Source organism: Bufo gargarizans, chromosome 4 (genome assembly GCF_014858855.1).
Source record: "Bufo gargarizans isolate SCDJY-AF-19 chromosome 4, ASM1485885v1, whole genome shotgun sequence".
In the NCBI taxonomy this organism is placed as follows: domain Eukaryota; kingdom Metazoa; phylum Chordata; class Amphibia; order Anura; family Bufonidae; genus Bufo; species Bufo gargarizans.
Window position 1 is genome coordinate 528,029,225 of NC_058083.1, and position 15,170 is coordinate 528,044,394.

The following is a 15,170-nucleotide window of genomic DNA, read 5'->3' on the forward strand; positions in this document are numbered from 1 at the left end:
TCATCGAGAGGTGCCCATACGGATAGGAGTTAGGGCCAGGAGCAGGGTTTTATAGGTGGTGACCCTTTTCCTTCCCTAGCGGTGAGGCCTAGTGTCTTTCCCCTTCCTTCTTGATTGCCTTTTGGTGTTCTCCCCTACTACATCCGTGACAGATTAGCAGATAATTTGAATGTGGAAATGTATAATGGCACAAACAAAGAAGATCTCTCAGATCTACCTGAGAAGAGAAGTTGTTGATGCTCATCAGGCAAGATTTCAAAGCCATCTCTGGACTGCACCAATCCATAGTCAGACAGGTTGTGTACAATTAAATACCATTATAACCCCTCCCCAAGAGTGGTCGACCATCAAAGATCATGCCAATAGCAAGGCTTTTAAGGCCTCTTTCACACGAGCGTGTCCGGATAAGGTCCGGATGCGTTGCGGCAAACCCGTGCGAGTAGGTACCCAATTGCAGTCAGTTTTGACTGCGATTGCATTCCGTTGTTCAGTTTTTATCGCGCGGGTGCAATGTGTTTTGCACGTGCGTGATAAAAAACTGAATGTGGTACCCAGGGTTCAAGGTTGTGTATTGTGTATTATTTCCCCTTATAATATGGTTATAAGGGAAAACAATAGCATTCTTAATACAGACTGCATAGTACAATAGGGCTGGAGGGGTTAAAAAATAAATAAAAAATAATTTAACTCACCTTAATCCATTTGTTCGCGCAGCCGGCATCTCTTCTGTCTTCTTCTTTGAGGAATAGGACCTTTGATGACGTCACTGCGCTCATCAGATGGTCCATCACATGATCTTTTAGCATGGTGATGGATCATGTAACGGACCATGTGATGAGCGTAGTGACATCATCAAAGGTCCTATTCTTCAAAGAAGACAGAAGAGATGCCGGCTGTGCGAACAAGTGGATTAAGGTGAGTTAGAAATTTTATTTTATTAACCCTTCCAGCGCTATTGTACTATGCATTCTGTATTCAGAATGGTATTATTTTCCCTTATAACCATGTTATAAGGGAAAATAATAATGATCGGGTCCCCATCCCGATTGTCTCCTAGCAACCGTGCGTGAAAATCGCACCGCATCCGCACTTGCTTGCGGATACTTGCGATTTTCACGCAGCCCTATTCACTTCTATGGGGCCTGCGTTGCGTGAAAAACGCACAATATAGAGCATGCTGCGATTTTCACGTAATGCAAAAGTGATGCGTGAAAATCACCGCTCATGTGCACAGCCCCATAGAAATGAATGGGTCAGTATTCAGTGCGGGTGCAATACGTTCACCTCACGCTTTGCACCCGCGCGGAAATCTCGCCCGTGTGAAAGAGGCCTAATAGTCCTCAAAGGTACCTAACGTAACCTCTAAGCAACTAAAGGCCTTTCTCACATTAGCTAATGGTAAGTTTCATGAGTCCACCATCAGGAGGACACTGATGCATGACAGGATTGCAAGAACGCTGCTGATCTCCAAAAAGAACATTACTGCCCATCTGCAGTTTGTAAAGATGGACAAGCCACAAAGCTATTGGAACAAAGTTTTGTGAGCAGATGGGTCCAAAATAGAACTTTTTGGATTCAATGAGAAGCATCATGTTTGGAGAAAGGAAAACACTGCGTTCCAGGATAAAAACCTCATTCCATCTGTGACAAACGGTGGTAGAAATGGATTGCTATCATTGATGGAACAATGGATTCTGAATTATACCAGCAAATTCTAAAGGGAAATGTAGGGACATGGGTCCATGAGCTGAGTCTCAAGAGAACGTAGGTCATGCAGCAAGATAATGACCCTAAGCACATAAGTCGTTCTACCGAAGAATGGTTAAAGAAGAATAATGGTAACGTTTTGGAATGGCCAAGTCACAGTCCTGACCTTAATCCAATAGATATGTTGTGGAAGGACCTGAAGCGAGCAGTTACCAGGAGGAAACCACCAACATAGCAGAGCTGAAGGTCTTTAATTAGGTGGAATGGGATAAAATTCCTCCAAGCCAATGTGCAGGACTAATCAACAATCACATGAAGCATTTCGTTTATTGCTGCACAAGGGGGTCCCACCAGATACAGCACTGAAAGCAAAGGTCCACATTCTCAAAGACGTGTGATATTGGATCATTTTTCTCAATACATAAATGACCAGTTTTAATATTTTTGACTCATTTGTTCCATTTGGTTCTACTTTTAGGATCTGTGTGAAAATCTGATGTAATTTTAGGTCAAATTTATAGAGAAATATGGAAAATTCTGAAGGGTTCACAAATCACCACTGTAAATGGCAGATGACTCTTGTTTCGGATCAGAGCCAGACTGCTCGACCATCTTTCTCATGGATTAGAGGCTTCTTTGCACGTTTCCTACTCAAGCTACTTTCACTTCTGCGCTTTCCCTTTCCACAATTTCTATCCGTCACAGGATCTAAAAAGCGGAGGAAAACGCTTCAGTTTTGTCCTCATTCGTTGTCAATGGGGACAAAACTGAACTGAAGGGAACGGAGTCACCAGAATGCATTCTGTTCTGTTTGGTTGCGTTCCCATGACGCACACAAAGGCGATACAAGCAGCGTTTCTGAGTGCGTCCTGGGATGCGGAGTAAGATTTATCCGTCATGACTCACAATGTAAGTCAATGGGGACGGATACATTTTCTCTAACACAAAAGAAAACGGATCCGTCCCCATTGACTCACAATGGTTTTAAAGGTGGATGGCTATTTTACAGATAATACAACCGGATCCGTTCAGAACGGATGCAGACGGTTGTATTATTGAGACGGAAGCGTTTTTGATGATCCATTATTTCTATTTCCTTAATTTCTTTACTATCTCTGTAAAACTTTTTTCCTCATCCTTAGGGCTCGTGTTTTGCGTTCCGTATACGGGCCGTTTTTTGCGTTCCGCATACGGAACCATTCATTTTAATAATTCCTTAAAATAATGGAATGTACTCCGTATTCATTCCGTTTCCGCATTTCCATTTAAAGATAGAACATGTCCTATTATTGACCGCAAATCACGTTCCGTGGCTCCATTTAAGGCAATGGGTCCGCAAAAAAAACGGAACACATAAGGAATGTACGCGGCATGTCTTCCGTATCCGTTCTATTTTTACGGAACCATCTATTGAAAATGTTATGCCCAGACCAACTTTTTCTATGTAATTACTGTATATGCCATACGGAAAAACGGAACGGAACCGGAAACACTACTGAAAAACCCCCAGAAAAACGGATCCGGGAAATACGGCCCGCAAAACACTGCAAAACAAACATACGGTCGTGTGAACGAGCCCTTAATAAACTTTCCTAAAACTTTGCTCTTTGTGAGACAAAAGTCCATTATATGAAGAGGTACCAGAAGTACTACAATTCAGTGACGTCAGTCTATGAATAAGGGTTGTTTGGACCCCCTACACATGTGCTATTCATGCACGTCACCCTAGAGGCCTCCATTGATTGGCCATCAGTGGTCACATGAGTGTATATGGCACATCAAAACTTGTAGTCCAGTGGGGACTGGAAGCAGCAGGGATGGAACTGCACGGTGTGCGCTAAGCACCGTCCAACGACCCTGTATATCTTATTTAATGTTGGCCAACCCTCCGATTCCGCTGGATAGCGCAAACTCTTTTTGATAAAAGTGCAAAAAAATAAAACAAAAGAGATTACTAAATAGACTACTTGAGCCAAAGTGAAATATGTTAGGTCGGTTTCACATGTGACGGATTAGCTGGGGATTTGCCATGGTGGATTTTCATGCGACAAATCCGCTGCGTTGTACAGCACCAGAAAAGTGGATGAGAATTTCTGAATTCTCATCCCCGCGCCGTGTACAAAAAATGCAGCGTAAATTAACCTGCTGTGTGGATTTGAAGTCTGCAGCATGTCAATTTATGCTGCGGATCTCTCCTGCGGTTTTCACCCTTTGCAATGGAGGGGTGAAGTCCGCTGGCTTTCCTGCGGCAAAAACTTCATGCTGTGGAAACCCGATTTTTCAGTCCCATGTGAACCCAGCCTTCCAGTACTGTGCAAAGGTTTAAGATTCTAAACATCCAGCCAATATCATTAAGAAATATCTGCAGTGTAAAGAACAAGAAGAAGAAGGAATCCTGGAAGTGATGATATGGCCCCCGCCGAGTCCTGATCTAAACATCTTCCGGTCTGTCTGGGATTACATGACGAGAAAGAAGGATTTGAGGAAGCCTACATCCACAGAAGATCTGGGCTTAGTTCACCAAGATGTTTTAAACAACCTCCAAAAAACAATTACAAACATTACATAAAATATGTCTTAAAAAAAAAGCCACTTACAGTGAACAGTTTAACATCCTGTCGATGTCTTACTTCCTCAACAAACGGCAGAGTTCTCCCTCTGGATACTGGCAATGTTCCAAACACCACAACAGAGGAGTTATCCAAGACTTTCTTCACACCCGAAATAAATGGTTGGCTAAATAGCTCCATTTTCCCAATTTCATCAATAACACACACATGTGGTGAGCTTCTGGGTGACCTCTGATTATTAAAAAAATGATAAGAATAATAAAAAAAAAATGCTGAAAATTGTTTACAGAAATAAATATCTAAGATGTGAATAAAAAGCCCCGTAAACCTTTTTAAAGGGCTCGGCCCATCTCGCTCTAATACTCCACCAATATCCAACAGATGCGGGTTCTACCTCTGGGACCTGCATCTCCAGAATGGGGCCCCTAAAGCGAAGGAGAGTGGACCGTGCATGTGCGGTGTGCTCTCCGTTCACTTCTATGGGAGTTTCAAAAACAGCCAAGGGTGCATGCTCTGCTATTTCCGGAACTCCCATAGAAGTGAATGGAGAGTGCACCAGGAAAGTGTGGCCCCCCTCTCCATTCACATCTATGGGAGTTTCGGAAATAGCCAATCTGGTGCTTGGCAATTTTCGGCACTCCCACACAAGTGAATGGAATGTGGCCTTCCTTGCCCAGGGCGCCCTTGTTCACTTTGGGGGCCCTGTTATAGAGATAGATGTGGGTCCCAGAGGTGGGACCTGCACCCATTGGAAAATGGTGATCTTGGCTGAGACCCTCGTCTCATGACCGAAAATTACCCTGTAGCAGTGCAGCTACTGAACAGAATGGGGTCACAACGCAGCTCGCAAGCCGCCACCACTAGGCTTGAGGGAAATGACCTTCGGATCATAGATCCAAATTCGATTTGTTCAAAAACCTTTTTTAATGGTGTTTCCATAAATGTATTGTCTCCGTGGAGCCACGGTTCATCTCGCCCGAGACTTCGGTGAATTCCTACTGTATTGATATCTGCGTAATTAAAAATATTTTAAAATAGGAATTCAAAGTGGGCTTTGGTACTGGCTGATACCTCTGGGGGGGGGGGCGTGGCAAGCTTGACTTGAAGCGAGAGCTCTGCAGACCCCTTGACTACAGAGGCATAATTTGCATACATCGTGCAGGAAATATAAAAATGTTTTTTTTACAAAATAAAAAAAAATTAGAAATTTACAATAACCATGAATGGGGACTTGGTAAAGGAAACTATAAGGTACTTGTGGTGGGTGGGATGTAGGGCGGGGACAGGTTCAATTTAGACTCTCACTACATATGGAGGCACAGCATGACGTCACAGGAGAAAAACTTTAATCACACATTGTACATACACTGGGGAGATTTATTAAAGGGGTTGTCCTCAGGACAGTTCATCAATATCAGATTGTCGGGGGTCCGACTCCCGCAACCCCTGCGGGATCAGTTGTTTGAAGCGGTCACAGCTAATCGGTGGGGATGCTGGGAGTTGGACCCCTGGCCATCTGATATTGATGACTTGTCCTCAGGATTAGGTTATCAATATTAAACCCAGAAATCCCTTTAATTAGACTATAAAAACTTTAATCAGAGCTTCTGCTTTTACCTTCCTTTCAGAAAAAGAATTCAAAATTACAATCTAAAATAAGACTCTTAAATAGAAAAAAAAACCTACAAGGTTGTCCAAAAGCGGAATCACCAATTGCTCAAATGAAGCGATGTCCACGGCATACTGGCCAACTCTGTATTTACTGCTCTCATTGCTCCCACTAAAAGAGGAGAACACGAATCATAATCTGCCGTACAAAGCAAATGTCAGAACTCTTCCACGGATCATTTTAAAGAGGACCTTTCATGTCCCCCCCCCCCCCCCCGCTAATGCTGACACCCTGCCTGTTTTTTTCAAATATCCCTCCCGCTGTGCCCCCCTGCAGTTTTCCCTCTCAGTATGTTAATACTGAGCATCGGTACAGGGAGGAGGAGACACCAGTGTTTCTCAATGGGCGTCTCCTTCTCCCTGGCAGTACCGCTAGGGAGAAGGAGACGCCCATTGAGAAACCCTGGTGTCCCCTCCTCCCTGTACCGATGCTCAGTATTAACATACTGAGAGGGAAAACTGCAGGGGGGCACAGCGGGGCATAGGAGCGATATTTGAAAAAAAACAGGCAGGGTGGCAGCATCAGCGGGGGGACCCCGCAAATAAAGGTGTTTATCTAACCCAAAAAAAAAAAAAAACATAAAAGGTCCTCTTTAAACGGCTTGTAAAGGGCAAATTTACTTTTTTCTTGACATATAAAATAAATATGACAAGTACTGGCGGGACAACCCCTTCCACAGACCCTCTCAAAATCTTAAAGGGGTTATCCTGGAAAAAATAATGATGAGTTATCCTCAGAATAGGTCATCATTAACACATAGGTGGGGATCCCAGTACAGCCATCCCCGCTGATCAGTTGTTTCAGGGAGCCGCCGCCACACTCACCGGAGTTCTGAGGAGTACAGCCGACTCCCGGCAGCTTTCCAAGGACAGCGCCGTTCATTGTATAGTGGCAGTGCTTAGTATTGCAGCTCCACCCTATTGACTTGAACGGGGTTGAGCTGCACCTAGGCCATGTGACAGATGTACAGTGATGTCACAGCCCCAGAAAGAGGCTGCAGCGCTTAAGGCCTCTTCTAAACTAATGGTGGGGGTCCTGGGTGTCGCACCCTCACAGATCTGATACCGATGACCTATTCTGAGGATAAGTCATAAATATATTTTCCTGAATAACTCCTTTAAAAGGGTTTTCCAAGATCTCTATACTGATGACCTATCCTCTGATAAGTCATCAGTATCTGATCGGTAGGGGTATCTTGGAGTTGCGCAAAGGCCTTCTCCCTGCTCACCAAGCACAGTGCCGTACATTGTATAGCCGTTCTGCTTGGTATTCACTTCAATGGGGCTTAGCTGCGCCTAGGTCATGTGACCGATGAACGTGATGTCACATGGCCTAGGGAATGCTGAGAGAAGGCTGCAGTGCTACTGGGAACATCGCTTTCTTCTCAAACAGCTGATTGGCGGGGGTCCAAGGTATCAGTCCTCCACCGATCAGATACCGATGACCTATCCTGAAGATAAAAAGTAAAAAGATCTGGGAAAACCCCTTTAATGGATTTAAGCCCACAGCAGTTATTTGCCCTATTATTAAATCACAGCCTGGCTCCCATTCTGGACTCAAGTTCTTTTCATACAGGGATAGCTGTTCGACTGAATGGCCGCCATCATGTAATACCGCCTTTTCTGTGCGGCGGCTTCTGCAGGGGGTTACCGCTGCGGAGACTGGGACCTGAACCTATGGAGATCAGCTGATCGATGTGGTGGCAGCAATCTGAATGGGTTTGTGCCTGGATAAAATTAGCACCATATGGACCTGTGGCAAGCAATTTTTTTTTAACCTGCGCTATCTAATTTGCCATTTTGAAATTGAAAAAAAAAAATCTGTAAATTGGAACACAGAAATGTTCCTCTGTCTATAGTTAATGTACCTAATTCTTGCCAGTTTTCCTCGATTTCCGGACATGGTAACAACATCGAATCCGACTCTTCTGGGCCCCTGCCTGACTTCTTCTGTGTAAAATCCATCCACAGGAACGCCTGAGGACGTCAGCACTTCAGAGACTTTTTGAATTAAAGTTGTCTTTCCAATACCTTTACAAAAACAAAAGTCAAAATATACACATCGCTCCATCTCAAAGAAAAGAAACACGAGTAATCATCTGCCGTATCCGCTGCACCTAAGTGGGAAAAACACGCATTTTCACATACATGTACGTGGGGGAATTGTGGTCTCTTGCCGCATCCCCACGTGCATGTACGTGATCTGATCGGGCGGGAGCAGTTGGCTCCCTTTCTGACCCCATCCGCCCCCGGCGCTGCTCTGCCAGGGGGCCGATGGTTGCTATGGCAGCCTCGAAGCCTTGCACAGGCACTGGAGCCTGCCAGCTACGGAAGCCTAGGGGATCCAGCCCCACAGGCTGGGTGTCCTAGGCAACTGTAAATGTCTTACACTGATAGTTAAAGGATAACTGTCATATTTTCATAAAAATTCTATTTTAGCATATGTTACTGCGGCAGCAGCATTATGCATGAAGCAATCTTTAGCTTCTTCACTTACCACTGTTTTTCTTGAATTTTCCCCTCAGTTACGGCTGTTTTGAATCCTACATTATGAGGATCTTCTCAAGATGGCTCCTCTACCAGTTCTCTGAGGCCAAAACGGCATTCCCTCATTAAATGCAGTATAATACAGCATGTATTGTACTGCACTGACACAGGGCTCAAACCCTGAAAAGTCGAAGTCCCACAGTGGGACAATAATAAACAGTAAAAAAAACTGAAAAAAGTTTTTTTTAATAATAAAACACAAAACACTCTTTCACCATAAAAAAATCATGTACAATAATAATAATAATAAAAAAAACATATTAGGTATTGCCGCGTCCGTAACGACATGATCTACTCCGTCAGGTGAATGCCGTTAATAAAATAAATAAAAACTGTGCCAAAATAGCCATTTTTTTGTCACCTTGCCTCACGAAAAGTGTAATAGCGAGCGATCAAAAAGTCATATACACCCCAAAATACCAGTGAGACCATCACATCCCACAAATTATCCCACACAAGACAATTGCCATAAAAAAAAGGCTTTCAGAAAATGGCAACACAAAACAATTTTTTTCTTTTCAAAAATGCTAATATGTAAGCCTCACAAAGTGACTTCACACCTGAACTGGTCCTGAAAAAGTGGGTTTTAGAAATTTTCAGAAAAATTTCAAGATTTGCTTCTAAACTTCTAAGCCTTCTAACGCCCCCAAAAAATAAAATGGCATTCACAAAATGATCCAAACATGAAGTAGACATATGGGGAATATAAATTAATAACTATTTTTGGAGGTATTACTATCTATTATAAAAGTAGAGAAATAGAAATTTGGAAATTTGCTAATACATTTTTTTATTTAATTTTACCACTGTCATGAAGTACAATATGTGACGAGAAAATAATCTCAGTATGGCCTGGATAAGTAAAAGCGTTTTAAAGTTATCACCACATAAAGTGACACGTCAGATTTGCAAAAAATGGCCTGGTCCTTAAGGTGAAAAATGGCAGGGTCCTGAAGGTGTTAATGGCATAGCCACATGTAGCATAAATGCTGTGGAACTGCGTGTGGATAATCAGCAGCTTTTACATTAGCATCGAAGTAGACAGGACCTACAAATGTTCTTCCACGCACTGCGGACAAGATTGGAAGTAAAATCCGCACATAACGTGACATGCAGGACGAGCCTTATATGTATAATATCAATTGATGTCTGGGGGGGGGGAGGTCTACAGCATGAGCGGTAACATTAGCTGCAAATCCCAGTATTTTTGCACCTCAAATCACGGCAATATTCGTACTATTTGGTTTGGATTTTTTCACTGTGGATTTTACACTGGACCCGACACAGATGGCCGTACCCCAACAGCTATCAGAAGCAGAGTAGTTTTTTCGCCAAGCGTCCGGACTGCCATAAATGCATCTAACTGATGATGAGGCACACGTCTCCTTGTAAATTAGACAAATCTTACGACAGTGCAAGGAGGAAAAGCCGGTCTTTGTAATTGTGTCCCACTGTTTTAAAAGGAAAACCAGTGCATTCACGAGACCGTATTTTCAGACTGTGTCCGCTCCGCTTTTTTTTTGCGTATTGCGCGTGGACCCGTTCATTTGTATGGGGCCTCAAAAAACACAGCCAGCACATGATTATCATCCGTGTGCTGCGTGCATCAAGTTATCGGACAGGTCCTATTCTTCTCCATTTTGAGGACAAGAATAGGCATTTTTCAACAGGGCGCACGAAAAGCACATCTGTAGTACTTTGTAGATCTGCAAAAACTACAAAACGGATACGCTCGTGTGAATGTGCCCTTTGGGTACATTCGAACGAACGCATTTATGGGTCCACATCAATTTCACAATTTTGCCAAACAGATGCAGACCCATTTACAGTCAGATCCATAAGTATTGGGACATGGATACAATTGTAACATTTTTGGCTCTATACACCACCACAATGGATTTAAAATGAAACAAACAAGATGTGCTTTACCTGCAGACTGTCAGCTGTAATTTCAGCGTATTTACATCCAAATCAGGTGAACGGTGCAGGAATTACAGCAGTTTGCATATGTGCCTCCCACTTGTTAAGGGACCAAAAGTAATGGGACAATTGTCTTCTCAGCTGTTCCATGGCCGGTGTGTGTTATTCCCTCATTATCCCAATTACAATGAGCAGATAAAAGGTCCAGAGGTCATTTCCAGTCTGCTATTTGCATTTGGAATCTGTTGCTGTCAACTCTCAAGATGAGATCCAAAGAGCTGTCACCATCAGTGAAGCCATCATTAGGCTGAAAAAACAAAACAAACCCAGAGAGATAGCAAAAACATTAGGAGCGGCCAAAACAACTGTTTGGAACATTCTTAAAAAGAAGGAACGCACCGGTGAGCTCAGCAACACCAAAAGACCCGGAAGACCACGGAAAACAACTGTGGTGGATGACCAAAGAATTCTTTCCCCGGTGAAGAAAAACACCCTTCAAAACAGTTGGCCAGATCAAGAACCCTCTCCAGGAGGTAGGTGTATGTGTGTCAGAGTCAAAAATCAAGAGAAGACTTCACCAAAGTGAATACAGAGGGTTCCCCACAAGATGTAAACCATTGGTGAGCCTCAAAAACAGGAAGGCCAGATTAGAGTTTGCCAAACGACATCTAAAAAAGCCTTCACAGTTCTGGAACAACATCCTATGGACAGATGAGACCAAGATCAACTTGTACCAGAGTGATGGGAAGAGAAGAGTATTGAGAAGGAAAGGAACTGCTCATGATCCTAAGCATACCAACTCATCAGTGAAGCCTGGTGGTGGCAGTGTCATGGCGTGGGCATGTATGGCTGCCAATGGAACTGGTTCTCTTGTATTTATTGATGATGTGACTGCTGACAAAAGCAGCAGGATGAATTCTGAAGTGTTTCGGGCAATATTATCTGCTCCTATTCAGCCAAATGCTTCAGAACTCATTGGACGGCGCTTCATAGTGCAGATGGACAATGACCCAAAGCATACTGCAAAAGCAACCAAAGAGTGTTTTAAGGGACAGAAGTGGAATGTTATGCAATGGTCAAGTCAATCACCTGACCTGAATCCGATTGAGCTGCATTTCACTTGCTGAAGACAAAACTGAAGGGAAAATGCCCCAAGAACAAGCAGGAACTGAAGACAGTTGCAGTAGAGGCCTGGCAGAGCATCACCAGGGATGAAACCCAGCGTCTGGGGATGTCTATGCGTTCCAGACTTCAGGCTGTAATTGACTGCAAAGGATTTGCAACCAAGTATTAAAAAGTGAAAGTTTGATTTATGATTATTATTCTGTCCCATTACTTTTGGTCCCTTAACAAGTGGGAGGCACATCTGCAAACTGCTGTAATCCCTGCACCGTTCACCTGATTTGGATGTAAATCCCCTCAAATTAAAGGGCTTCTGTCAGCCCACTAAACAGTTTTTTTTTTTTTGGGTTAATAATAATCCCTATACTGCGAGCTCTGCATACATAAGCTAAATAATCATTTTGGTTCAGTAGAATTTGATAAAAAGCTATTTTTATAATATGTAAATTACCTTGCTACCAGCAAGTAGGGCGGCTACTTGCTGGTAGCAGCCGCATCCTCCGCTCCTAATGACGCCCCCTCCGCATTGTGATTGACAGGGCCAGGGAACGGAATCGTTCTCTGCTGGCCCTGTTTGAATTCCAAATCTCGCGCCTGCGCCGTACCTGTCTTTAATCGGCGCAGGCGCACTGAGAGGCGGCCGCTCCATCCTCAACGCACCTGCGCCGATGACATCACATCTACACCCGGTGCAGGCGCATTGAGGATGGATCGGCCGATTAAAGACAGGTACGGAGCAGGCACGAGATTTGGAATCCGTTCCGTTCCCTGGCCCTGTCAATCACAATGCGGAGGGGGCGTCATTAGGATCGGAGGATGCGGCTGCTACCAGCAAGTAGCCGCCCTACTTGCTGGTAGCAAGGTAATTTACATATTATAAAAATAGCTTTTTATCAAATTCTACTGAACCAAAATGATTATTTAGCTTATGTATGCAGAGCTCGCAGTATAGGGATTATTATTAACCCAAAAAAAAAAAAACAGTTTAGTGGGCTGACAGAAGCCCTTTAAGGCCTCATGCACACGACCGTTGTTTCATTCCGTGTCCGTTGTGTGCGTTTTTCGGGACCGCTAAAAAACGAGGAGGCACACAAGATTGTCGTGCTCGTCCGTTTTTTCCCTATCATTTGCATGGCAAACCTGTCTTAGACTTATTTTTACTTTCCTTCATGTCTGGTGATCCTCCAAAAATAAAGGCAGACACACGGAAACAAAAACGGAAACGGATCACGGAACCCTAATTTGTAGAACGGAACACAACAACGGTCGTGTGCATGAGGCCTAAAGCTGACAGTCTGCAGGTAAAGCACATCTTGTTCTTTTCATTTCAAGTCCATTGTGGTGGTGAATAGAGCCAAAAATGTTAGAATTGTGTCCATGTACCAATATTTATGGACCTGACTGTATTTCAATGGGGCCGCAAAATATGGTCCGCATCGGTACTTCCTTTCCTCGGCCCCGCAAAAAAGATGTCCTATTCTTGTCGCCTAAAGAATAGGCATTTCTATCACACGCACACACAGTAGGTGTCCGTGTTTTTCAGACCTCAAAGCACATACGGTGTTGTGAACGATACCTTACACCAAGGATTCCAATGATGTGCAATCCTGATTCTGCGGGTCTTTCTGCTTTGAAAAGAGCCCAGAGAGGATCTCAACTGTAAGTAGGCCAACCATGACAAATGTGCTGTCCAGCAATGCATTTAACCCCTTAGTGACCAGCCTTTTTTGGGCCTTACTGGCCAAGCGTTTTTCTTCCTTTTTTCGTCGTCGTCGTCGCGTTCCAAGAGCTACAACTTTTTTATTTTTCCGTCTATATAGCTTTATGAGGGCTTGTTTTTTTTGCGGGAGAAGTTGCCCTTTTTAATGGCGCCGTTTTGGGAGTACACATAACTTTCTGATTAACTTTTATTAACCCTTATGGGAGGGAGATGAAAAAAAACAGCAATACAGCCATGCGTTTTTACGTTACACATTTTACGGCGTTCATTTTCGGTATAAATAACATAATATCTTTATTCTCTGGGTCAGTACGATTACAGTGATACCAAATACATATAGTTTTTTTAGGTTTTACAACTTTTTTGCAATAAAACCCCTTTTGGCATTTTTTGATCACTTGTTTTTATGTTTTTTAGGTGGCAACTAAGAAAAAAATTAGCAATTCTGTCTTTTTTTTTTTTTTTTTACGGCGTTCACCATAGGGGATAATTTATGTGATATTTATGTAGTCCGGGTCGTTACGCACGCAGCAATAATAAATATACGGAGGAGATTTTGTTTTGCAATTTTTTTCATTAAAAAGCGTATTTTCTTATGGATTTTTTTTTTGTACCACTTAATAGTCCCACAAGGGGACTATAACAAACAGTATTTTGATTGCTTTTAAAATGCAATGCTTTATCCCTATAATGCATTGCATTTTAATAGCAATGCTATTTTCACATTGACCAGAGAGGCGCAGCCTGTGGAAATTTCTACAGCTGGGACCAGGGTCTACAACAGATGCCAGGTAGCCTTCAAACACATCGGCACCCCGCAATCGCATTTGCGGGGTGCTGATAGGAGACAGAGGGAGTCTGCTCACCACTTTACATGCGGCGGGCGCGATTGCCTACGGCATTTAAAGTGTTATACAGCCCGAATCGGCACTCCTGTTAGAGTAGGGCCGCGGCTCTTATGTGCCCCACTCCCCGTGATAACCGTGCAGCGCTTAGACTCGGCAGCCCAGCCTAATGCCCCTTAGTGACCGCCGTAAAAACACGTATAATACTGAGAACTGTGATCGCCTGCAGCAGTATAGTACTGAGAACTGTGATCACCTGCAGCAGTATAGTACTGAGAACTGTGATCGCCTGCAGCAGTATAATACTGAGAACTGTGATCGCCTGCAGCAGTATAGTACTGAGAACTGTGATCACCTGCAGCAGTATAGTACTGAGAACTGTGATCACCTGCAGCAGTATAATACTGAGAACTGTGATCGTCCGCAGCAGTATAATACTGAGAACTGTGATCGCCTGCAGCAGTATAATACTGAGAACTGTGATCGCCTGCAGCAGTATAATACTGAGAACTGTGATCGCCTGCAGCAGTATAATACTGAGAACTGTGATCGCCTGCAGCAGTATAATACTGAGAACTGTGATCACCTGCAGCAGTATAATACTGAGAACTGTGATCGCCTGCAGCAGTATAATACTGAGAACTGTGATCGTCTGCAGCAGTATAATACTGAGAACTGTGATCACCTGCAGCAGTATAATACTGAGAACTGTGATCGCTTGCAGCAGTATAATACTGAGAACTGTGATCGCCTGCAGAAGTATAATACTGAGAACTGTGATCACCTGCAGCAGTATAGTACTGAGAACTGTGATCACCTGCAGCAGTATAGTACTGAGAACTGTGATCGTCTGCAGCAGTATAATACTGAGAACTGTGATCGTCTGCAGCAGTATAATACTGAGAACTGTGATTGTCTGCAGCAGTATAATACTGAGAACTGTGATCGCCTAAAGCAGTATAATACTGAGAACTGTGATCACCTGCAGCAGTATAATACTGAGAACTGTGATCGTCTGCAGCAGTATAATACTGAGAACTGTGATCGTCTGCAGCAGTATAATACTGAGAA

At 43.5% G+C, this 15,170-nt stretch overlaps 1 protein-coding gene across 1 annotated transcript in view; it reads right to left on the reverse strand.

The window, feature by feature from the left end:
• NTPCR (nucleoside-triphosphatase, cancer-related) overlaps positions 1-15,170 on the reverse strand; it is a 28,243-nt gene that overhangs the window by 1,336 nt on the left and 11,737 nt on the right. Inside the window, exons 2-4 of the mRNA XM_044290532.1 lie at positions 7,814-7,976; positions 5,964-6,057; positions 4,305-4,508 (exon numbers count right to left, since the gene is read on the reverse strand). Coding sequence (XP_044146467.1) covers positions 4,305-4,508; positions 5,964-6,057; positions 7,814-7,976 — 461 coding nt within the window. The remainder of the gene's footprint in view (positions 1-4,304; positions 4,509-5,963; positions 6,058-7,813; positions 7,977-15,170) is intronic.